Source organism: Oryzias latipes, chromosome 18 (assembly GCF_053564925.1).
Source record: "Oryzias latipes strain Hd-rR chromosome 18, Olatipes_Hd-rR_3.1".
NCBI lineage: Eukaryota > Metazoa > Chordata > Actinopteri > Beloniformes > Adrianichthyidae > Oryzias > Oryzias latipes.
The window spans coordinates 472,817-497,245 of NC_136254.1; the positions used below are offsets into that span (position 1 = coordinate 472,817).

The 24,429-nt window shown below is 46.9% G+C and overlaps 1 protein-coding gene across 28 annotated transcripts in view; it reads left to right on the top strand.

Annotated features, from left to right (window-relative positions):
* ablim2 (actin binding LIM protein family, member 2) overlaps positions 1-24,429 on the top strand; it is a 64,005-nt gene that overhangs the window by 21,431 nt on the left and 18,145 nt on the right. For 13 of the 28 annotated variants that reach the window (XM_078936484.1, XM_078936495.1, XM_078936503.1 and 10 more), the window contains exons 2-9: positions 4,625-4,798; positions 17,204-17,387; positions 20,199-20,311; positions 20,390-20,516; positions 21,842-21,935; positions 22,421-22,508; positions 23,212-23,270; positions 23,648-23,689. In XM_078936484.1, coding sequence (XP_078792610.1) covers positions 4,625-4,798; positions 17,204-17,387; positions 20,199-20,311; positions 20,390-20,516; positions 21,842-21,935; positions 22,421-22,508; positions 23,212-23,270; positions 23,648-23,689 — 881 coding nt within the window. The remainder of the gene's footprint in view (positions 1-4,624; positions 4,799-17,203; positions 17,388-20,198; positions 20,312-20,389; positions 20,517-21,841; positions 21,936-22,420; positions 22,509-23,211; positions 23,271-23,647; positions 23,690-24,429) is intronic. The other 15 variants (XM_078936488.1, XM_078936493.1, XM_078936500.1 and 12 more) reach the window with 2 other exon arrangements.

Here is a 24,429-nt window from a genome sequence, read left to right on the forward strand (position 1 = left end):
CACCAGAGAGGCTGAGTGACGATATGGACAACTGGCTTCTGGACAACACACATGAGGGACACCAGGGAGTGCTGAGGTCTGAAGACCCCCACCAGCAAGAATGTCCTCTTCCACCTTTAAACGTGTTGCATAGGCCTCACTTGCTTTGATCTGCACAACAATTCTTTAATGTTCAGGGTGACGGTTATTGAATGAGATGCACAAACACAATGAAAACACATTTCTGGTTTGTTTCAAGCCTGATTTGAAATTGGCTCCACTAAAGCATTTGTTGGGATGTGAAGCTCAGGACATTTGCAGTGCTCTTTTTCTTACAATGGAGACTCAGTGAGTTCTTTAGATTCTGGGTCTGGACTCTAAAGAACTATCCCCTATTCATCTAAAAGACATAATGAGTAGAAATGGAAGAGAAAATCTGGGATGCTTAGCAACAAGTACACATCCAGATTTCATCTGCTGCATAAGAAATAATCCTCTTTTCTCCTCCACCAGAACTTTGTCTCATGAAGATGTAATGATTTTGCTGCATTCCTCAGTCCAGTACTGGAGTCTCTGCCCTCTGTGAGGATCCGCCTCATGCCCATCCTTTTCCTTTGGTTGGAAGTAAAGGTACTGAGACAACCCCGTTCTTGCAAATGCCCCTTCCAGCTATTTTCAGACTCGTTTCTTCTCCAGATGGTTCCAATCAGCGTGTTTTAGGCCCTTCTTTACGAGGACGTGATACTTTTCCTCCTAAATTCTTGTCTTTAGGCTGCTGTACGCTCGCTGTCTGTACTGCAGCTCGTCTTAACACTGGATGGTGAAATCTCTTCTCTTTGCTGGATTCAATTTGTTACTTGGCTGGATTTCAGGAGTTATAATGTAATCCAGACATGTAGGCTGAAAGCAGCTTTACCGATTCCAACTTTGGCACATTATTATAATTTTATTCTGCACACAGAGCCTCAAGTTAAGTCATTTCTGGTTTAACGTCGCTGTCAACTGTTTTTTCTTTTCTTTTTACTTGTCCTGTCCAACAGCTGGGCAAACAGATGAGAGCTGAAGGCCTCTTGTGTTGGACATATTTTATTTTAACAAGAGGGGTTATTAATCTTCAGACAAACCAGAGGTATGACTGAATAAACCCCTTTTGTAAGTGAGGCGAAAATGTATTAATTTCAATCATGTTTGAAAATCTTTGGTGTTGGACCGGACGGAAAAGGAAAGAAGGGAAGAAGAGAGAGGGATATTAGAGAGAGGGGGGGGTTAGGAGGGTGATAATAGGAGGGGATAAGACCATGAAGCAGCATAGAGCAACAAGTTGCTGAATGTTTATCATTACGGTAAGGTTCAAAGGTAATATAAATCTAGAAGGGGCGGGGCCTGTCCACACACACACCTAAATCCCACAAACATACTTGTTGGCTCCAAAAAAATGTCCACATGTCAACATGTAAACAATACAGATACTGTTCACACACGCATACTTATGCATTCAAACCAATCAGAGTGAAATATTTCCTTCAGTCACGCCAACTATTAGTGCAAAGGTGAGCTAACACCTGTGCTCAGGTGAGTGTTTATGTTCCTCTAAAATTGATGATGGAATGTAAAAAGAAGGAGTGAGAGAGGCCACCCCCACACCAAGACCCCCGCCGTGGCATTAGTGGCAGGAAGAAAAACCCCCCAACGCCGCACGGCAACAGATTGAGAACAACCGCCCCCCCCGGGCAACCACATACGCCTCCCAGGCCAGGACCAGTGGGACCACCGTGAGTAAAGCCAGAGAGCAGGGAGGCATGGGGGGACAGAGAGCGCGGCTCCAGCCCAACCAGGAGAGCGGCCCCCCCAGCAGCTGTGAACCGGTTTTAGGAATCAGGAATCAGGAAAACTTTATTGTCATTTTATCATGATAAAACGAAATTAGGCTCTCTGGTCCCGGGCCAGCCGTTTACATTCAGACATAAATAATATATATCAATAATAATGTCAGTAAAATATCAGTCTGTTATGGTGTGGTTCCTGATGAGTATTGCACAGAAGTATTTTTCAAATTGCACAGTATTTTATGTTAAGGATTGCAAGTATTAACGTTGCTGTAAACCAGTTTAACGTTGCTGTAAATCAGTTTAATGTTGCTGTGAACCAGTTTAATGTTGCTGTGAACCAGTTTAATGTTGCTGTGAACCGGATTAACGTTGCTATAAATCGGTTTAACGTTGCTGTAAACCAGTTTAACGTTGCTGTAAATCAGTTTAACGTTGCTGTAAATCAGTTTAATGTTGCTGTGAACCAGTTTAATGTTGCTGTGAACCGGATTAACGTTGCTATAAATCGGTTTAACGTTGCTGTAAACCAGTTTAACGTTGCTGTAAACCAGTTTAACGTTGCTGTAAATCAGTTTAATGTTGCTGTGAACCAGTTTAATGTTGCTGTGAACCGGATTAACGTTGCTATAAATCGGTTTAACGTTGCTGTAAACCAGTTTAACGTTGCTGTAAATCAGTTTAATGTTGCTGTGAACCAGTTTAATGTTGCTGTGAACCGGATTAACGTTGCTATAAATCGGTTTAACGTTGCTGTAAACCAGTTTAACGTTGCTGTAAATCAGTTTAATGTTGCTGTGAACCAGTTTAATGTTGCTGTGAACCGGATTAACGTTGCTATAAATCGGTTTAACGTTGCTATGAATCAGTTTAATGTTGCTGTGAATCGGTTTAACGTTGCTGTGAATCAGTTTAACGTTGCTATGAACCGGTTTACTGTTGCTATGAACCAGTTTAATGTTGCTGTGAATGGGTTTAACGTTGCTGTAAATCAGTTTAACGTTGCTACGAACCGGTTTACTGTTGCTGTGAACCGGTTTAACATTGCTGTGAATGGGTTTAATGTTGCTGTAAACCGGTTTAAAGATACTGAATGATCTGGAGTAGCAGAGCCACGGCCCAGACCTAAATCCCATAGAGAACTTAGGGTTAGATGTGGAACAGGATGGTCATACCCGATATCTGCACAACCTAACTGGATCAGTTTTCATTGAGAACAGAGCCAGATTGCAGATGTAGACTGAGTGATACGTATCCACAGAGACTTGAAGGAGGTGAATACCGATGCAGGCAGTTCTTTTTCTCTATAGATGTTTTTGTTTCATCGATATAGGGATATAGTTTACTCTAAAAAGCTTAAGAACAGGAGGATTTAGACCCTTTAAGAGTTTTGTCCAGAGAAATAGACATTTCATAGATCATTAGGGATTTAAAAGGGAAAAGCATTCAAGGGGGCAAATACTTTTGCAAGGGACTGTAAACCATTTCCTTCTTCCAAGCTGAGGTCTGAGCTCTTTGAACCGTCACCAAAATGTGAGCTTAGAAAGCTTTTATAGGAAAGTCTGGTGTTACCGTGTCGTCGGCATGATTGTCATTAGCTCAGAACTAGCGTCTGGGTTTAGCCTTGGAACACGGGTTTACTAGTTGATGAGCATCCTGACTTCATAACTTAATCCTACTGTCAACCACAAACCAAAAGAGTGTGGCGCCTCTTCAGAAAGGGACTAAATATTAGCACACAGCGAGACCCGGTTCCTGTTGAATCCCATTTGTGAAGGAGCCGTTCTGGAAGCCAGGCCTGGGAACGGAGCTTTTGGCAGAGCATCCGGCTTCTCCGGGTCCACGGCAAATGAGCCAGACTACACCACAGCTTGGCTGCACCACAGCTTGGCTGCACCCTACGCTGTAGGGTGGAGGCCATGACGGCCAGATGCCTGCTGCTGACACACGACATGAGGACGTGGGATTTATCAGGACTTGGTCTTCCCATGTGACCACCGTATGAAGCATTCCTGGAACAGACAGGAAAATCGGTCCAGCTCGTGTGTGGTTGTGTGAATCAAATTTAACCGCTGATGTAACAGTCATGAGGACAACGTGCACGATGAGGACAACGTGCACGATGAGGACAACGTGCACCATGAGGACAACGTGCACCATGAGGACAATGTGCACCATGAGGACAATGTGCACCATGAGGACAACGTGCACCATGAGGACAACGTGCACCATGAGGACAACGTGCACCATGAGGACAATGTGCACCATGAGGACAACGTGCACCATGAGGACAACGTGCACGATGAGGACAACGTGCACCATGAGGACAACGTGCACGATGAGGACAATGTGCACCATGAGGACAACGTGCACCATGAGGACAACGTGCACCATGAGGACAACGTGCACGATGAGGACAACGTGCACGTTGTCCTCATCGTGCACGGATAGTCAAGAGGCTGTTTGGGAGTCCTTGCCGGGTTCCACTAGAATTTCCTTTGTGTTTGTAAAGTTGCATTATTCTTGGTGAGACTGGGACTTGTGACACCAGAACGTAGTTCCTTTATGTTATTATCTCAATTATTTTTTAAGGAAAAATGGTAATCAGGCATAAAAAGACTTGTAAAAAATGTAGGTTCTTGTACTTTTTGGGAAACTTATCCCCATAGTTTGGAATTTGTCAGGAAATGTTTCCAAAAGGGATTTTAGAAATGGCTCCATTTTCAGATACAGATGTAGGGCGTTTCCCTTTCCCTACCATAGATGTAAAGGATCACTTTTATTCTGAGCAGCCTCTTCCCTGCTTTTGTTTCTTGCAGTTTTTCAGCAGCAGGCCGTCCACGGCCTTCCAGAGCAGCAGAAGCAGAAGCTGAAGCAGGGAGGAGGAGGAGGAGGAGGACCCATCCCCTGTCAGAACTGCAGGAAGCCCTGCAAAGGGGAGGCTCTGCGCGTCCAGAACAAGCACTTCCACATAAAGTGTTTTGTCTGCAAAGGTATGTAGCACCGAGATGTGAACGTCACAGACGGCTGTGAAGCCGCCGGCTGGCTTCATACCAAAGATGCTTCATGTGACCGAAAGACGACAAAGAAGACTTCTGGGAATGAAAGAGAGAGAAAGAAGCCAACTTTAAACTTCAGGATGTCTATTTCAAAGCAAAAATGTCCTTGTTTTTGTGTCTTATAACATCAACAATATGTGACATATTAGTAAGTAAGTAAGTTTTATTTATACAGCGTTTTATTTATATGTGATAAAATCACAAAGCGCTGAACAATAAACAATATATAACCCAGTAAAAGCAGAAAAACAATCAATTAAATATAATGTAAGCAAAACTAAATTGAAGAAAAATAAACATAGAATAAAAGTAACAATCAAGCCAGTCAGCTAAAAGCATTTTTGAATAAAAATGTCTTCAGTTGACTTTTAAAAGAATCGACGGTGTCGGCCACACGAAGGGACAGAGGGGGGGCATTCCAGAGTCTGGGGGCTGCTGCCTGGAACGACCGGTCACCTCTGGTTTTGTACTTTGTCTTAAAAATCTTTAAAAGATTTTGATCTGAGGATCGGAGGGCACGGCTGGAAGCGTAGGGACAGAGCAAGTCTGATAAGTATTTTGGGGTCTGTCCATTTAAAGCTCTATAGGTTAAAACTAGAATTTTAAAATCAATACGCCACTTGATTGGGAGCCAGTGCAAGGAGGATAAAATGGGGGTAATGTGTGCCCTTTTGTCTGATCCTGTTAAAAGCCTTGCAGCAGTGTTTTGAACTAACTGAAGATTAAGAACAGATTTATTAAAACAAGTAAAAAGAGAATTACAATAATCTAAACGAGAAGAAATAAAAGCATGGATAACCATCTCTAAGACTGAGTTAGATAAGAACGCCCGCAATTTTGCTATGTTACGTAAATGATAAAAACAGTTTCTTATTAAAAGGCTGGAATGATGGTCCAAAGACATTGACTGGTCAAACCATACACCAAGATTTCTGATACAGGGCTGTACAGAGGACCCTCAAGCTCCCAGGCCTCTGGTAGAGGACCCCAGCTTGGGGGAGAAACCACCACGGAGTGGGAGGGGGAATATAATTGCTCTTGATCATAAAAGGACATTTTTGCACATATACATACAGTACAGAGTTTTTTCTCCTTTATCAGTCCAAGTGAAGATTATGTATTAATCAGGTAACCAAAGTGGTATGCCTATTGGTTATCATCAGAAAAGATTATTATAATAATAATCAAGAGTTCATTCTTAATATATATATATATATATATATATATATATATATATATATATGTGTGGCATTGACTCAATGCCACACACATGGATCACTGAATGCTTGGAGCTGTACAACATAAACAGGACTCTAAGAGCCTTCATAGGAAACTCGATGAAGCTGTGGAAAACCACCCTTGAAGCCAATGGGAAGCCACTTGCACAAGTGTCCATCAAATGTGGGATATACCAAGGTGATGCTCTGTCCCCACTGCTGTTCTGCAGAGGACTGAACCCCCTCAGCCAAATAATCAACAAGACTGGCTATGGATACCGACTCAGAAATGGGGCCAACATCAGTCACCTCCTATACATGGATGACATCAAGCTATATGCTAAGAACGAGCGTGACATTGACTCCCTGATCCACATCACCAGGATCTACAGTACTGACATTGGGATGTCATTCGGGCTCGAGAAATGCAGCCGGATGGTGACAAAGAGAGGCAAGGTAGTCCACACAGGAGGGGTCTCACTCCCAGAAGGAACAATAGCAGACATCGAGGACAGTTACAAGTACCTTGGAATTCCCCAGGCAAATGGCAACCTGGAGCAGGCAACAAGGAAAGCTGCAACAGCTAAATACCTCCAACGAGTAAGGCAAGTCCTGAGAAGCCAGCTCAATGGCAAAAATAAGACCCGGGCAATAAACAGCTACGCACTGCCAGTTATCAGATACCCTGCAGGAATAATAAGATGGAAGAGGTACAGACCACGGATGTTAAAACACGAAAGCTCCTCACCATGCATGGAGGGTTCCATCCCAAATCACGCACTGTATGCTAGCCGCAAGGAAGGAGGCCGAGGACTAGTGAGCGTAGAAGCCACTATCCAGGATGAAACATCCAAGATGCATGAGTACATCAAGCTCAAGGCCCAAAATGACAGTGTGCTCAGTGAATGTCTCAGGCAATGGAAAGCAGGGGATACAGTGCTGGAGGACAGATCCTCATGGGAGGACAAACCCCTGCATGGGATGTACCACCGGACCATAACTGAAGTGGCTGATATCAAGAAGTCCTACCAATGGCTAGAAAGGGCTGGCCTACAGGACAGCACTGAAGTGCTCATCCTGGCAGCTCAGGAACAAGCCCTGAGCACCAGAACCATAGAGGCTCAGATCTACCACACCAGACAAGACCCAAGGTGTAGATCTACCACACCAGACAAGACCCAAGGTGTAGGCTGTGCAAAGAGGCGCCTGAAACAATCCAGCACATAACTGCAGGATGTAAGATGCTGGCAGGTAAAGCATACATGGAGCGCCACAATCAAGTGGCTGGAATAATATACAGGAACATGTGTGCAGAATATGAACTGGAAACCCCAAGATCAAAATGGGAAACACCTCCGAAGGTGGTAGAGAATGAGAGGGCAAAGATCCTGTGGGACTTCCAGATCCAGACTGATAGGATGGTAATGGAGAACCAACCAGACATTGTAGTGGTGGATAAAGAACAGAGGAAAGCCGTTGTGGTGGATGTGGCAGTACCAAGAGATGGGAACATCAGGAAGAAGGAACATGAGAAACTGGAGAAATACCAGGGACTCAGAGAAGAACTGGAGAAAGCCTGGAAAGTGAAGGTGACAGTGGTGCCTGTGGTAATTGGAGCACTCGGGGCAGTAACCCCCAAGCTGGAGGAGTGGCTACAACAGATACCTGGAAAGACCTCAGACCTCTCAGTCCAGAAAAGAACAGGAACAGCTAAGATACTGCAGGACCCTCAAGCTCCCAGGCCTCTGGTAGAGGACCCCAGCTTGGAGGAGAAACCACCCGCGGAGGGTGAGAGGGGCGTTTTTCTTTTTTTTTATATATATATATATATATATGGCTGTCCTTCGTGTGTCGAAGTTGACTGAGTTTGAGGATTAAAAATGACTCTCATGTGGGCTGCTAGTCCAGCACGGGATCTGCAGAAGCGATCACATTTGAAGCATTTGAAATCGGTTGAAGTTGCTACGGAGTGACGCCAGTAATGTGCCTGTTGGTATTCGTGTTGGCGTTGGTCTTCAATGGTTGTCATTTCACGCCATTTGGATTTTTGTAGGGCTTCTTCTTCCCAGTTGTAGTGTGGGATGCCTGCTCTCTTCATGTGTCGCTTTAGCACATCTTTATAGCGTAGTTTCTGTCCACCGCGGCTCCTTTTTCCTTGAGAAAGTTCTGAGTAGAATACTGGTACTGGAATACTGGAGCTTGAGGGTCCTGCAGGATCTTAGCTGTTCCTGTTCTTTTCTGGACTGAGAGGTCTGAGGTCTTTCCAGGTATCTGTTGTAGCCACTCCTCCAGTTTGGGGGTTACTGCCCCGAGTGCTCCAATTACCACAGGCACCACTGTCACCTTCACTTGGCCCCTCTGGATGCCCTTCTGTGTCTGTGTGTTCTGTTGACATTTATGTGTACAGTATTTGTCCGTTTATCAAGTGGAATACGTTCCATAAATAACCCGCATATGTGGAACCCACAAGTTAGGATTCTAGATGTTTGGATGCAGTGAAACTCCTCACTACACACTTTATCCACTTTTCTCAGACAAACATGAACATTTTCATATTTTCTTTCTGGCTTAAACTCTCAAAGTTCAAACACAAAGTTGTGTTAAAGAAATCTACAGTGAGACTGCAATAGAGTGAAGGAACACTACTTCTTCTGGTAGTTTAGCTTTAAATGGATCAGAACCGGAAGTTTCATGTATTCGTGTCCTGAAGTACAGAAAAAGTCCTACCAAGAGGGGGCCATCTGTCCCGTACAGTTGAATTTACATGGGGGTTTCCTTTGACATGGACCAACAGAAGATCAGTCATCTGCTGACTATTGAAACCCCGATGACTGCTGGGACATGTGCTGTCATGTAGGGGGTGGGGGGTATTTCCTGTGCATGTATTTCTGCAGGGGCTGCTGCATGTTTGAAACTTGAAATCTGATAGTGGTGTGTGCTTATATGTGTGTGTGTGTGTGACTGTGAGTGTGTGTGACTGTAAATATGTGTGTTACTGGATGTGTGTGTGTGTGTGTGTGATTGTGAGTGTGTGTGACTGTAGATATGTGTGTTACTGGATGTGTGTGTGTGTGTGTGTGTGTGACTGTGATTGTGAATGATTTTGTGTGTGATTGTGACTGAATGTGTGTTACTGTGGATGTGTGTTACTGTGTGTGTGTGGGTGTGTGTGTGTGACTGCGGTCCAACCTTGAGCTTCGTGTCAGACTGCTGTTGTTTTCAACAAACACAGGAGTTGCTAGGCAACCGTAGAGGTCACTGGTCCTGGTGGAGGTTAATGTGAGGATCCACGCCCCCCTACTCCCCGTTTTGTCCGGGGGGAAGCAGCAGCAGCAGCATAGCCCTGATTTATCACTGATGAAAGCTTGTCCCTCATTAACGGTAACCATGGAAACATCCCATGATGAACGTGCAGCTTCATAGAAGTTTGAGCCCGGTACGTTTTGTCCACATGATGCTGATGGGTGGAGCTTTATCCAGCTGTTACAGCGTGTCTGGAAGGTCAAGGCAGAATAGAGCAGCCCCCCTCCCTCTGTGTAAAAAAGCTGCAGAATTGAAAAGACAAAAGTCTCATTAAGAACAGGAATCTGAGCACAAACACATGTCGTCACGGCGACACGTGACACATTAAGAGTGGGACTCCTGAGGTGTAGGCGGAACATCTCAGCGGCAGAAACCCAAAAACAGGAGTTCCTGAGAAAACACACTGTTGTTTTTATCTGATGTCTTCATTCTCGTCTGTTTGCTTTTAACCTAATGTCATTTTTTAGAACAACATCTATAGATTTTCTGTTTTCTTTAAATCCAGTAAACCCAATAAAGGATATGAATTTTATGGATGACAACTATGTTTTATTAGGAAGCAGCTGTTAGTTTGTCTGGAATCATAAGCAGTGAGTCTAAGCCCCGCCCCCTGCCTCTCTACCTGTTCACACCTCTGCAGCTCCAAGTTGTTAACCACCGCGTGCAACCCCCCCCCCCCCCCCCCCCCCCCTCCCTCCAGCGTGTTCTACACAGACGGCCTAACAGACGGTCATCGTAGCAGACAGGATAGTGGGGGCGTCCTAACGCACATGTAATTCATTTTACGCAGAAATGGATGGTTATGTTTAGGGGGGAAAAACGGCCTTATTTAATTTTTTTGGGGGTGTAAATGTGCCCCCTACCAGATTACCACTGACTGTCTTTCCAGAAGAACTTTCCATCCCATAACAGACTGTTGTCGGCGTTCACGCTCGCTCTACCTGACGGTGTTCAAGGCGCCACGGCGGTCTGAGAACACGATGGTTATTTTACTGAAACACAGAAAAAGTCTGCTTTAAATCAACGTACGGAGCTGGAAGAAACATGACAGCAGAAATGTAAAAGAAATACAAATATTTGTTCATGCAAAAACCAATAAGTGTAGAAAAGATGCAGATAGTTGTAAATGTTCAAATATTTCATGTCATTTTTCTACCTTGGAGATGAAATTCCATCATTTCAGTCTGTGATCTGACAGAAGAGTCTCTCTGTAGATGACGGACATTTCAAACCACAATGAGACATTAGAGTTTACTGGACAACAGTTGAAGTGAAGAATTTTTACAAAGCAGGAATTTTGTTATTCAGCACTTTTCTGGTGGTCCTTTCCTCTGATAACACTTCTAATATTTAGGATTCTTTACAGCTTCTATTGATTTATGAAAAGGAAAAGACTTTAGGACAGACAGAGGCTGAAGCTGCAGCTGACATCCATGTTTGATGACTGGGAGGAAAGGATTTCCCTCTCTGGAGTTGAGGCAGAGGAGCTGTGGTCACATGTCCAACCTAAAGCTGAGAGGTCTGCTGTCTGTCAGGGAGGGCGCTATATTTGGGGAGCAGCTGTGGCTCCCCGACACGAGTGTCCTGTTCCGTCTGAATGCGTTCTATAGAAGTGCAGAAACGAGCCGCCCCGCCCCAATAACCATCAACACAAGAGCAGGACTGGGATTCAGCAGCAGGTTCAGCTCCTCTGGTCCTTCAGGCTGATGCTTCCTTCCACCCTGCTTTCAGTCCGGGCAGATAAGGGGGCACTTACCCCTCGCTTCTTATCCCCCCCAATTACATCTGCTAGTACCAAGTCTTTCCAGGGTTGGGGAGGAAGAACCCCCCCGAGGCGCCATGTTGATGGGTGTAAAACAAAAGCTGTGCTGAAGGCCCCCATAGCACCGCCCCCATGGCACCGCCCCCCATGGCTCATGTCGCCTATATTTAACCTTTCGCAGATACGGACCGTACCATGAGAGTCCCAGCAAAAGGTCACCTACAGCCAAAAGCGGGTGTGCAGTGATCACTTCCTGTTTCCTGATGCGACTCCTGCTGTTTCCCTCTTTGAGGAAGACGCCTGAACGTCTCACAGCACTAAAACTTCCTGAAGAAAATTAGGAGAATTGAGTTAATTTTTCTGTTTTTTATTCTTCAGGATTGATCGATCAAAAATGCTCGGCTAACTGTAGTTCTATCAGAATAAAAACAGAAGAATGTTGACCTCTGTATGACCTTTGGCTCTCTGGTTTATCCTACTTATTGTCGAATACGAAGGAGTAAAAACACACGACTGTGCTGTAGTGGTTAGCACCTTCGCCCCACAGTGAGGAGGCCCTTGTTCAGATCCCATCTGGGATCCTTCTGTATGGCGTTTGGGTGTTCTCCCCGTGCTTCACATGTTCTCCCCGTGCTTCACATGTTCTCCCCGTGCTTCACATGTTCTCCCCGTGCTTCACATGTTCTCCCCGTGCTTCACATGTTCTCCCCGTGCTTCACATGTTCTCCCCGTGCTTCACATGTTCTCCCCGTGCTTCACATGTTCTGAATGTGTGAAAATGGATCTTGAAAGAGAAAAGAATAGTTGTTGATTTGTTCCGGGTTGGAGTTCTCTGCCTGGAACGAGATTCAGCAGATCTGCGCCTCTACAACATGTCCCTCTGATCGTGTGCTAGTATTGGGCAGCAGCAGACCTGTGTGAGCATCACATGCTAAAGGCGTGTTGTTGATCACGTGTGTTCATTGCACAAGGGCTAAAGCAGAGGAAGTCTTCCCACACATGTGGGCCCAGAAGCACTGGTGGCAGGCTTCAGCTTCAGCTTCCAGCACAGCGTGTTTTCTGTGGTCGGGTTTGCGAGCTCTTGTCCTGCATGTCTCCATGTCCCGTGTCAAACTAGGGATCCAGCTCATCACACGGCTGCAGTCGTTACAGGAAGGTGAGCTTGTTGTGTGTCTTCACAAGGTTGTGTAGCTTCTGTTTTCCACAGCTGAGTCCAATTATCTGGATCATGAGGTCATCCGCTGAGGCCGGAAACAGGGCGAAGGCATACATGACACACACCCTCTGTTGTCATGGAGATGCAGAATGCTTATATAATTCTTGAATACATGTGTTACAAGCTTAAAGTTCCACTCAGATCATCGTTCATCTATTTCCTAGTGGTCCGTTAAAGGTCTACCTGCTGCTTTTCTATGCCTTTCAGAGTAAACTATGTCCTCATATATCATCATATATGACCTTTGGCACACTGAAGGATGATCATAAATGACATATGAGTTACTTTCCTACCCAGAAGGAAGATGACTCGATCCCTGAGGCTCCGCCTTTCTCTCCTTGTGGGAACATCTCATGTGTGGAAGCTGTAGAGGTCGTCATTCCCTTCCTGAAAGCTTGTCTTGTTGTTTCAGCAGCGTTCTCTGGTTGGGATTGATAAAATAGTGAAACAGTGTTGAAAAAGAAGAGTTTCACAGGAAAGCTGAGGGTTCTGGTGGTTCTGGGAGATTTCTCATGGAGCAGGACCCAGTTCTGGTGTTCTGGGGTCTTGTCTGGTGTGGAAGATCTGAGCCTCTGTGGCTCTGGTACTCGGGCCTTGTTCCTGAGCTGCACTCATATATGTCGATATATATTCTAACAGAATATGGGTCATTGGAGCACTCGGGGCAGTAACCCCCAAGCTGGAGGAGGGGCTACAACAGATACCTGGAAAGACCTCAGACCTCTCAGTCCAGAAGAGATCAGGAACAGCTAAGATACTGCAGGACCCTCTTTTCACTAAAAGTATTTCTATATATAAACACTACTCAGGATGCTTTATTGTGTATTGCATCTTTGAACAGACCTAAAGTCTATTTCAAAAATAAAAGGAAGACTTGACCTATTTCAATTCTGTCACTGTGCTATAAGCCCCTCCCCCTGGTTTCAAAGGGAGCGGCGGCTTTGTCCTGCCGCTAAAAGCCACCGTCTCTCGGTCTCTTCACGATCTCATGAACCTAGACTGGCACTGCTCATCGATGCTTTTGGAGAGGTCTTAAAAATAAATCACACGGAACATTCGTGTTCTCCATGAAGAAATCTTTTGATGGTGGCTCCTCCCACACGCGACGGTGGCTCCTCCCACACGCGACGGTGGCTCCTCCCACACGCAACGGTGGCTCCTCCTAATGCGACAGTGGCTCCTCCCGCATACGACGGTGGCTCCTCCCACACGCAACGGTGGCTCCTCCTAATGCGTTGGTGGCTCCTCCCACATGCGACGGTGGCTCCTCCTAACGCGACGGTGGCTCCTCTCACATGCGACGATGGCTCCTCCTAACGCGACGGTGGCTCCTCCCACATGCGACGGTGGCTCCTCCCACACGCAACGGTGGCTCCTCCCACACGCAACGGTGGCTCCTCCCACACACGACGGTGGCTCCTCCTAACACGACGGTGGCTCCTCCCACACGCGACGGTGGCTCCTCCTAATGCGTTGGTGGCTCCTCCTAATGCGACAGCGGCTCCTCCCACACGCGACGGTGGCTCCTCCCACACGCGACGGTGGTTCCTCCTAATGCAATGGTGGTTCCTCCCACATGCGACGGTGGCTCCTCCTAACACGACAGTGGCTCCTCCCACATGCAACGGTGGCTCTTCCTAACACGACGGTGGCTCCTCCCACATGCGACGGTGGCTCCCTCCTAACACGACGGTGGCTCCTGCCACACGCAACAGTGGCTCCTCCTAATACGACGGTGGCTCCTCCTAACACGACGGTGGCTCCTCCCACACGCGACGGTGGCTCCTCCCACATGCGACGGTGGCTCCTCCTAATGCGACAGCGGCTCCTCCCACACGCGACGGTGGCTCCTCCCACACGCGTCGGTGGCTTCTCCTAACACGACGGTGGCTCCTCCTAATGCGTTGGTGGCTCCTCCCACACGCGACGGTGGCTCCTCCTAACGCGACGGTGGTTCCTCCCACACGCGACGGTGGCTCCTCCCAGAAGCGACAGGGGCTCCTCTTAATGCGACGGTGGCTCCTCCCACATGCGACGGTGGCTCCTCCTAACACGACGGTGGCACGTCCCACACGCGACGGTGGCTCCTCCTAACGCGACGGTGGCTCCTCCTAACGCGATGGTGGCTCCTCCCACTTGCGACGGTGGCTCCTCCTAACACGACGGTGGCTCCTCCTAACGCGACTGTGGCTCCTCCCACATGCGACGGTGGTTCCTCCTAACGCGACGGTGGCTCCTCCCACATGCGACGGTGGCTCCTACTAACGCGACGGTGGCTCCTCCTAACGCTACGGTGGCTCCTCCCACATGCGACGGTGGCTCTTCCTAACACGACGGTGGCTCCTCCTAACGCGACGGTGGTTCCTCCTAACGCGACGGTGGCTCCTCCCACATGCGACGGTGGCTCCTCCTAACACGACGGTGGCTCCTCCTAACGCTACGGTGGTTCCTCCTAACACGACGGTGGCTCCTCCTAACACGACGGTGGCTCCTCCCACATGCAACGGTGGCTCCTCCTAACACGACGGTGGCTCCTCCCACATGCGACGGTGGCTCCTCCTAACACGACGGTGGCTCCTCCCACACGCAACGGTGGCTCCTAGTGTCAGGTTTAGAAACAGACTTTTGGACACGCTGCTGTACGTTAAAACAAAGACATGATTGTGACTTTGACGTGCTAAGGGCGATAGGTGTGAACAGACTATTGTTTGAAGTAATGCGCACCAGAGCAAATATCTGGTGATCCGCCGTCCACGTGCGTGGTGATCCGTGGCTTGTTTACATATACTTTTGGACCCCCTTAATGCCACATGCAGCAACTTCACCATCAGTTCAGAGGGGAAGTTGAATTAGATTCCTCGCACATAATTGAATTTAATTAATTTTTTTTCGGTTTTGACCCCTCCCAGTGGGGGTGATGAGCTGCAGCCATGCTCTGGAACATTTGGAGGTTTGACCCCTCCAATCCGACCCCTTAATACTGACATCAAGCTGGGAGGTACTCCCATTCTCAGTCTTTGACCTGCAGTCACAGGGCGGACACTCTCCACTTGGCCAGGAGTTCCAGATGAACATCGGCAGAGCGGATTGGGGAGTTCATGGATGGATCCTGCTTGTTTTGCAGAGCTAAGGGAAGCCGTCTCTGGAAGCTGCGAGCTCCAGTTCAGGCTTTTCCCCGGGGGGACGCCGTTTCCTGTCACCTTCCTGCTGCGGTGGGGAGCGCCACGCGTTCCCGGGTCTCTGCAGGCAGAACTGGGACAGCACGCCAACCGGCTCAGGGTCCTCATCTTTCCTGTTGTTCTTTCCAGAAGCAAAGAATGAGAGGAAAAGCCAGCCAGACTTTTTTTCTTCCTGCAGGAGTGGAAACAAAAGGAGGCTTTCCCATGAGGGCGGGGCTGCCCTGTGATGTCACCCTGTTGCTGTGTTGGTCCCTGACACACACAGAAACACACTCAGTCTCCTGCGGGGTTACAGAAACTCAAAGAGTCTGTCAGGATCTGCTTCCCTGAGGAACTCCTCCTCCCCCGGAGCAGAACGCTTCTTTCGTCTTAAATCTGGACTCATCATTGCTGTTTAGTTGTGTTTTCATGAAATCCCAAATGTTGAGAGTTTTTTTCTTGAGTTAGAGGAAGTACGGCTGCATTCAGACCGGACACATTTGAACCAGAGTTCCTTTACCTCGATAATCCATTTTCAGTCTGAATACTTCCTAAAGGACCCGTCTGTGGAGGTGCTGCTTTAAGAGAAATAGAAAGTTTGAATCAGTGAACTATCCAGACGAGGATTGTAAAGCCTTCTGTCTCTAGTCGGTTTGCCCCGCCCTCGTCATACTTCCTGACCAATGACTGATGAGATCTTTAGTCACATGGTTTTGTTTCCAGCTTCAGTCTGGAACAGCAAAGTCCGCTTGACCTGACTTTGTTTTCCTCCAAAATTCAAGATGGCAAATTCCTTTTTGCTGGTTGAAGACTTTAAACAAAGAGACATTTTTATGCTCCAATGAAGACAGCCCAGTGTTCTGAGTTCACAGACACGCTGAGGGTAGAAGCATCAGTGGCTTCCACCAGAGTATGAGCTAAAGCACATTTATGAACAACCCCCACTGTCTGTCCAGATTATGGAGGATTCTGGATTTGGTCTCAGAATCCAGTCTGAATGAAACACTTTGCTTTTCATTTCTGGTTATCATGTAGTCATTAAACTCATTAAAGACGCACTCCAAAGAAAATGCTGTTTTGATGCTTTTATCATGTTTTTGTGGCATTTTTCTCACCATGGACGAAGAAAATTAGGATTTAAACTGCATTTCTGACTGTTTCTTTATTCAAACCGTTGTCAATCAGGATCAGAAAAAAACCTGCTGTTGAAAAAACCTGTAGGTGTGATGTAGAAGCTGCAATGGGCGGGACCACAAGCTCCAAGCTCCGCCCCTTTCCGATCATCCACCTGCAGACCAACAGATCCGTGAACGTCTTTGTTTTTCTGGTCTGAGCCAGAATCTGGGTCAGAACTGGACGGATGGATGGATCTGATGTTGCTGCTGTTTTTGCCGGTAATACGGGAGGGGTGTAAACAAAGGGATGATGGGAAATGAGGGCAGGCATACTCCTCACCAATAGTCCCGCCTACATCTCACAGGTGAATTTCGGATGAAGTCACCATCCTCCTCATTAAAAAGCGGCGGGGACACTTTGAAAATGGGTCAGAAGATGATGGACGTGGAACGTTAAGTCTGGTTCCTGTTTGGAACTAGAAACACAGATCGTCTGCCGAGTGTTTGTGGGGTTTTTGGCGTGGCTCTGTGTTCACCGTCTGTTCCTTCTGCCCCCTCTGTCCTTCAGTGTGCGGCGGCGAGCTGGCTCAGGGGGGCTTCTTTGTGCGGCAGGGTGAATACATCTGCACTCTGGACTACCAGCGGCTGTACGGGACCCGCTGCTTCGGCTGCCAAGACTTCATCGAGGGCGAGGTGGTGTCGGCGCTCGGGAAGACCTACCACCCCCGCTGCTTCGTCTGCTCCTCCTGCAGGTAGGAGTCTAGTGTCAGTCCGTCAGTCGCTCTCAACACCTCCAACAACTATTTCTGAACATGTGGAGAAAAGCCCCAAACCTGGAACTGCAGCATCACCAGATCTACCCCCTCAGCAGCTCCATCTGGTGGCTGGTTGGGGGATTGCTTCATGAGTTTCAGCAGAAAGGATGCGTGTCCTATGATGAGGAGGACACACGCCAGAAACAAGAGCCAGAAAACACGCCAAAGCCTCAAAGTTACACACAAATGAACTTTCCAATCCAAAAATCTCTGCATTTTAAAAAGGTCATTTTCCAGTCCAGTTATCACCGTCTAAAACGAGACACCCCCAGTATAAACCCCATATGGTAAATGGCAGGGTTGTCATGTGATTCATATTTTTTTGTGATTAACTACTCATGACCCGTAATTAATTCATCTGTTTTTAATTGAACCTAATAACTGCTGCAAAAATATGTTTTCATTTAAATTCATGACATTTTGTCACAGTAAAAGATCAAATTACTACTCAGACAGTTCCAGGCCCGATGACGTTTTCCTAACAGAATAGACTTCCAAGCATTACTTTTAACAAACAAGGGGATTTTTTTCAGTCAGGACAATTAAGAAAAAACCAAACCTCGGGTCCAGAGTCTCTAATTTGACACAGTAGGAACAACTTTCTGAGCAATCCAAGAATACCGACCACAAACGCTTTTACGATACACGCTGACAAACCTTATTTCACAGTTAACTGCCCCTTCAGATCAGCCCGCCGTTTACCCCATTAACTTATGATAACAAACACCCTTTCAGACTTTATCTCTTCCATAGTAGATGATAGCTGTGGCGCACGTTGATGACATCACAGCAGCGATGGACGCGCTATGTTCAGGGTCTATGACAGGGAGAGAGTGATGTAAGGCGTCTTTTCAGCTGAGCTTAAGAAAAGGTTCATGTAGGTGATAGTTAGACCTTTATTTTTGATATTTGAGAACATGACAGTAGTTCTAGAGTAAATCTATATGTGCTGCCACTGGGGGACGTCATCAGGAGGCATGGCGTTTGTTTCACAGCTACGCTGATGACACTCAACTCTACATCGCTGTGTCTCCTGATGACGAAGAGTCCGTCAACACGCTCCTGAAATGCATGTTAGACATTAAGTCATGGATGGCAAAGAACTTCCTACAGCTAAACCAGGACAAAACAGGTTTTAGTGATCGGTTCTGAGGACAAGAGAGAGATCGTTTTAGCTAAACTAAAGAATTACAAAACTTCTCAGTGTGTGAGAAACCTGGGTGTTAATTTTGACTCAGAGATTAATTTACTCCACAAATTAAAAATATAACAAAAACAGGATTTTACCATCTTAAGAACATTGCCAGAGTCGCCCGTTCCTCTCTCTTGGCAGCACAGAGGTGCTGATGCATGTCGTTTAGATTATTGTAATGCCCTGCTCTGTGGTTTACCAAATCTACAACTGCTGCAGAATTGAGCCGCACGCCTGCTGACGAGGACCAGGGGGCGGGAACACATCACACATTTTTAATTGCTGCATTGGTTGACATTCAGAATTGATTTCGTTTACTGGTTTATAAATGTTTTTATGGTCTCAGGCCTTCATATTTATCTGATATGATTTTAAAGTATGAGCCCTCACGGACCCTGAGGTCCTCTGATACCGGCCTTTTGGTTATTCCAAAAGTTAGAACAAAAACATACGGCGTCAGTCAGTTTTTATGGACCCGCCTCCCAGCATGCCTCAGGGCCGCAGAGACTGTTCAGGTTTTTAAAGGAGTGCCACAGCTGCCCCGATAAACCTTTAACTGATTTTTGGGGAATTCCTTTGGCTTTCAAAGGTCAAAGACTAAAAGGCAAACCTTAGCAGTTGTGTTCTGACATCGACCAACGATGGTCATCCAGACGGTTACCGACTGCACCTCTCTGTGGGGAGTCACTGGACAGTTTTCCTTCTTGCCTTTTGTTCACAATGGCATTTTACAGACAAATACACAAACTAAATGTGTAGAATGTCAGATAACTCAGCAGACATTTATCCTGCTGTTGAGTGTTTGGGGTTGAACTCTGCCCTTTAACCTTTAACTCACAACGTGTGTTCAGTGGCCGCACATATTTACATGTTTACCTGGAAAACAGTTCCTGCATAGCTACGCGTCAACGTTTCTTGTTGGAAATGTTCACTTGAACGCGCGTCGCCAAGAGCGAATTGTAGCTTTAGCCGAATATCTGGAACGGCATTTCTGACATCAGATTATCAGCAGACAACCATCCAGACCACCAAAGCAACAGAAATATTTCTGTTGGATTCAGAAAGAGTTACAACAGGAGAAAAGCTTCTGCTTCTGGAAACCCTGAAAACACAAACCACCAACAGAGCGCTTGCAGTCTCCAAATGCAGAATTCAAAGTGTAGAAAGCCTTTATTTAGCTCAGCCTGTGGTGCACAGGCCCAAAGACGAATGTGTCCAATGAATGCACCCCATCATTTCTGACAGCCATGTGGCTCACTGTTCATGACAGCTGCTTGTCTGCGTTCTGTCCCACGCTGGGAAAGGCCACGCTTTACCAGTAGCTGCTGAGGAAAGGTGGATCATTCTAAAACCACATCTTGTTCAAGTGTCTGTTCTGGAGTCAGACCTTCTCTCTGGTACCGCAGAGACAAGCAAACATTATTGAAAAGCTTTGGAAACATTTGAACCCAGATTTGCCATCTGTGACCCCCGTCATGGACAAGGGTCCCAAATGTATGGAAAAAGAGGTTTTTGTCGCCACAGTCCTCATCATCTCGCCTTCTGTTGGGTTGCAGACAACCGTTTCCAGCTGGAGACCGAGTGACCTTCAATGGAAAGGAGTGTATCTGTCAGAAGTGTACCCAGCCTCTGCCTGCAAACAGCCCCGCCCCGATCCAGGCCGTCCACAGTCAGCGCCGCTCCTCAAAACCTTCTCTGAAAGCGGCGTTGGTGCTGGTTCTGACACGGTTGATCTCACTCTTTCCAGACTGCTGCGGCTGCGGGAAGGAGTTCAAGAACGAACAGTCTCTGGTCGCTCTGGACAAGCACTGGCATCTGGGTTGTTTCAAGTGTAAGCTGTGCAACAAGGTGCTGAACGCCGAGTACATCAGCAAGTAAGTCTGACTCTGTTCAACCGCTGGGTTTACAGGATTGCAGGTTTGAGGTGCTGAAAACCTACCGCGGTTCGGTTCTTCTTCAGGAGTTTCTGCTCATAACAGCCGTCAGAAGAACCCCAACATCCAATGTTCATTCAATTGTGTGTTGAATTGGCAACATTTATCCTCAAAAAGCCCAAAATTAGTTTTTTCTTCTAAGCTAACTCACTTCACTTCTTTGTTTAGTCCATGTAAAGTCAAGTTTTTCAGAGTATTTTAACATTCTTTTATGGTAAGCCGGAAAAGTACCGCGAGTACTGTGTTGCTTCCGTGTCCATCAGGATACGGTTTCAAGCCGAGCCGTGCTAAATCCTTCCAGCGTTTTTTATGCTTTTCCAGGATTTGAGCTCTCACTGTCGGGCAGGAAGCAAAGACTGAGGCTAAAAACAGTCCCAGTTTAAGGGCTGGAACGCCTTCCAACATCTTTAACCAGAAGGAAAACAGAGAGGCCGGTTTTCAGGTTACCGGGGTTCCAGTTCAGCTGAACTGAGTTCTACAAGGAAGCAGACTTCAACCAGTCTGATGATAAAAAGCTCCTGATCTTTAGAATTTAACTCGTCATGTGATGAGAGATAAATATTCTGTCAAGGTCGTTGATCCCAGATAAGAATTCCAATTCAAGATGAATGGAAGAGATTATCTGAGTAAGATGGGGGAGAGTATTGTCTCGTTTCCACTGAGCGGTCCGGTCCGGAATGGTCCAGTCCTGTCTGGGATGGTCCGGTTCAGTATGGTCCGGTATTTTGAGCGTTTCCATTGTAAAGTGGACCCATTGAACAGTAATGAACCGTACCTCTTGGGGGCCCCCATCAGTTGTAGGTCCATTCAAAAGTGACACAGAACAGTTGGGGCCAATCAAGGATTGGGTTAATGATGACGACATTAGAAAGTGCCAATATAGCGCTCCTTTAAGCTAACGTTTCCAATGTTTGTGAGCATTCTCAGCCGCCGGCAGCCAACCTGAAGTTCCTGCTACAGACGATGTCCCAGAAGTAAAGCCGTGAAAGGACCAGCTGCTGGATGACCTCCTTTGTTGTTGCTTTTCTAGTCGTCGCCCTACAATGATGCAGTGACACGCTGCGCTAGGTCCAGACACAGTCTAACGCTCACCAGAACTAACTGGACCGTACCATACCACTCCTTACCGGACCGGACCGCTCTGTGGAAACGAGGCTTTAGCTGCACTTTTGTGTGTCAGCGCAAGCGTCCAGGACTGCATCTGTTCTGTCTTCCTCATGATAAATAGCACCTGAACCACGGTTTCTGACTCTGCGTATCCACAGAGATGGGATCCCCTACTGTGAGACAGACTACCACGCTATGTTTGGCATCAAGTGTGAGAGCTGTCAGAAGTACATCACTGGCAAAGTCTTGGAGGTGAGGTCCACACTGATGTCTGTTGGTGTCGTGCAAATGCATCACTTTATTGTTAAATCTGGAATGTTAAGGGTACACCTTTGAACTGATTGACTTTTTCTAGTCAGATGTGACACAAAGACTCTTCAGGTGGTCTGAGCTTGTCTAAGAAACTGTTGGAGGATATTTTCCTGCATGTCCTGTAATTGTCCTCAGCGTCCTACATTTAAAGTCGGTGCCGTTTGTAAGAAGATGCCATCACCAAACGTTCATGACCAGTCTTCTGCGGTCAGGTTTATTTCATAGATTTAAACAATACTTATTTCTGTCACATAGTGGAAGCACAGCTAAAGTAGCCACTAATGTCCGGTCCGGTCCAGGCCGGGATAACAGTGACCGCCATCGGTTGGTTCACCAACAGGGTGGTTGATGTAAAAAAGGCTCCGTCTGGTTCTGCGTGTCCAGCCTGATGTCTGTTTGCAGCCTTTTTCCTTTTCTGTGCACAGGCTGGAGAAAAGCATTACCACCCCGCATGTGCTCGCTGTGCACGGTGTGAGCAGATGTTTGCAGAGGGGGAAGAAATGTATCTGCAAGGTGAGGCGTCCGTCACATCTGTTCTGTCCTGTTAGTGTCTCTGCGGTACAAACCTTCAAGCACTGAGACTCTGACGGACTCCAAGACCTTCAGAGGTTTGTGGTCTTCAGGTTCACAAAGATCAGGATGAGGACCAGCTTGATCTCATCTAACCTGCACCGTCTTTTCCATCCCGTTGACGTGATAAGTCAGAAGGGAGACAGGCGGTAAAAAGACGAGATCTGTTTGAGCTTCATGGGAGGAGGACAACCACGTTTGCCCAAAAACAAACCAAAAAAACATGCAGCTTAATGAAGACATCAGTTTAAAGACGTACAGCTTTTAGGCATAGAGCCACAAAAACCAGTTTTAGTCCAAACAGAACTTTACATTTGAACCTTTTTAAGCTGATCATTGTGAGGAACTGAGTCTGTCATCAGACGGAGACGTTTTTGACTCGTCCTGCAGGCTTTTGGTGGGGGAGGGGCATCCATCCGTCTGCTAGAATTTGAAGGAGGTTTACACAATTATTATTCTCCCCAAAACTGAAACCATTGTCCCTTTTCATGCATACATTTCCAAAAGAATACTGTGTTGGAGTCTGACAGTCTGCAGACAGCACAGATCTGTGGAGTCCTCCTAGAGAGAAAAACTCTTCATCTGTTCTAGTCTTTTGTCATTTCCACACACACATCCACTGACACAGGCTTGTTCTGTTCTTCAGGGTCCTCTATCTGGCATCCTCCATGCAGACAAGCAGCCAAACAGGAGGAGAAGAGTAAGGTAAATGAATGACAGAGTTTGTGTCCAACAGAAACCCATCTGAATGCAGCGTCCACAAACATTCCTGCAAAGCAGAATCCTCTTCTCCTCCAATTCCTTCCTGGAACTGGGAGATTTCAGAACGAAACCATTTTTAGAGTAAAACTGTCTACAGAGCCTGATAGAGTCTGAGCCGCCACAGCGGTTGTAGTTTTTGAGGCTGGTCTGTTGGAATGAGCGTTTTCTCTGAGGAGCAGCTCACAGCTGAGCTCACTGTTGGAAGGAAGCTTTTCCTGTCAGATGAATTGAACCTGTTTTTAGAAAGTTCAGTTTAAAGAAGTTCAGCTGCTTTCAGAAAGACAGCAGACTGCCCGTCTTCATCACCCTCTTCTTCTCAGAAGCAGGTCCGGATTCAGCTCACGGATGTCCCTGAGCATCAGGTGGGTTGTCCAGTACCCCTGAACCCCCCGCTGTCATTACCGCATGGGTTGATGGGAACTGCCGTCCTGTGAGTGCTGTGATTGTGCTGACGTCACTGAGCATGCTCAGACGCACCACAAACAGACGTTTGGGCTGTTCCCGAGTTCCTGCAGGTTTAGGAAGGATCAGACCAACGTGGGCCCCCCCCTGTCGTTCAGCGTGTGTGCATGATGCGTGTGCGGCACTAACAGGCTGCAGAAAGATGAAACCAGGACATGAAGTCAGGTTTCTGCCGTTTTCTGTGTGTTCATCTCAAATCCTGAGTCCAGTTTCTGCTGAAGGCTTTTCTTCAGCTTCAGCAGGGAAGTTTTCTAAGAGACTTGGAGCTGCTGAACACGTCAACGTCAGCCCAATGTTCGCTTTTGGCTCAGAAATCGGGCAACAAGACCGATGAGGCCGTTTCAAAAACCCCTTGTGCTGTCTTAGGGGGTCCAGATGACCCCCCCCCCCTTCCATTGAGGTGTTCTCCCTACCATGACAAAGGTGGATAAAGGTGGAAAGATTTCATGGAATCCATGGACACCAGTGAAGATCACAAATCATTGAAGAAAAAAGGTTCAGAGCACTGTCTGGTGGGTCTAGATGACCCACTGTCTAGTGGGTCTAGATGACCCACTGTCTAGTGGGTCTAGATGACCCAACTCCCAATGGTAAAGTGCCTAGGATAGAACAAGGGTTAAGAGAGTTTCTCCAAATCCTT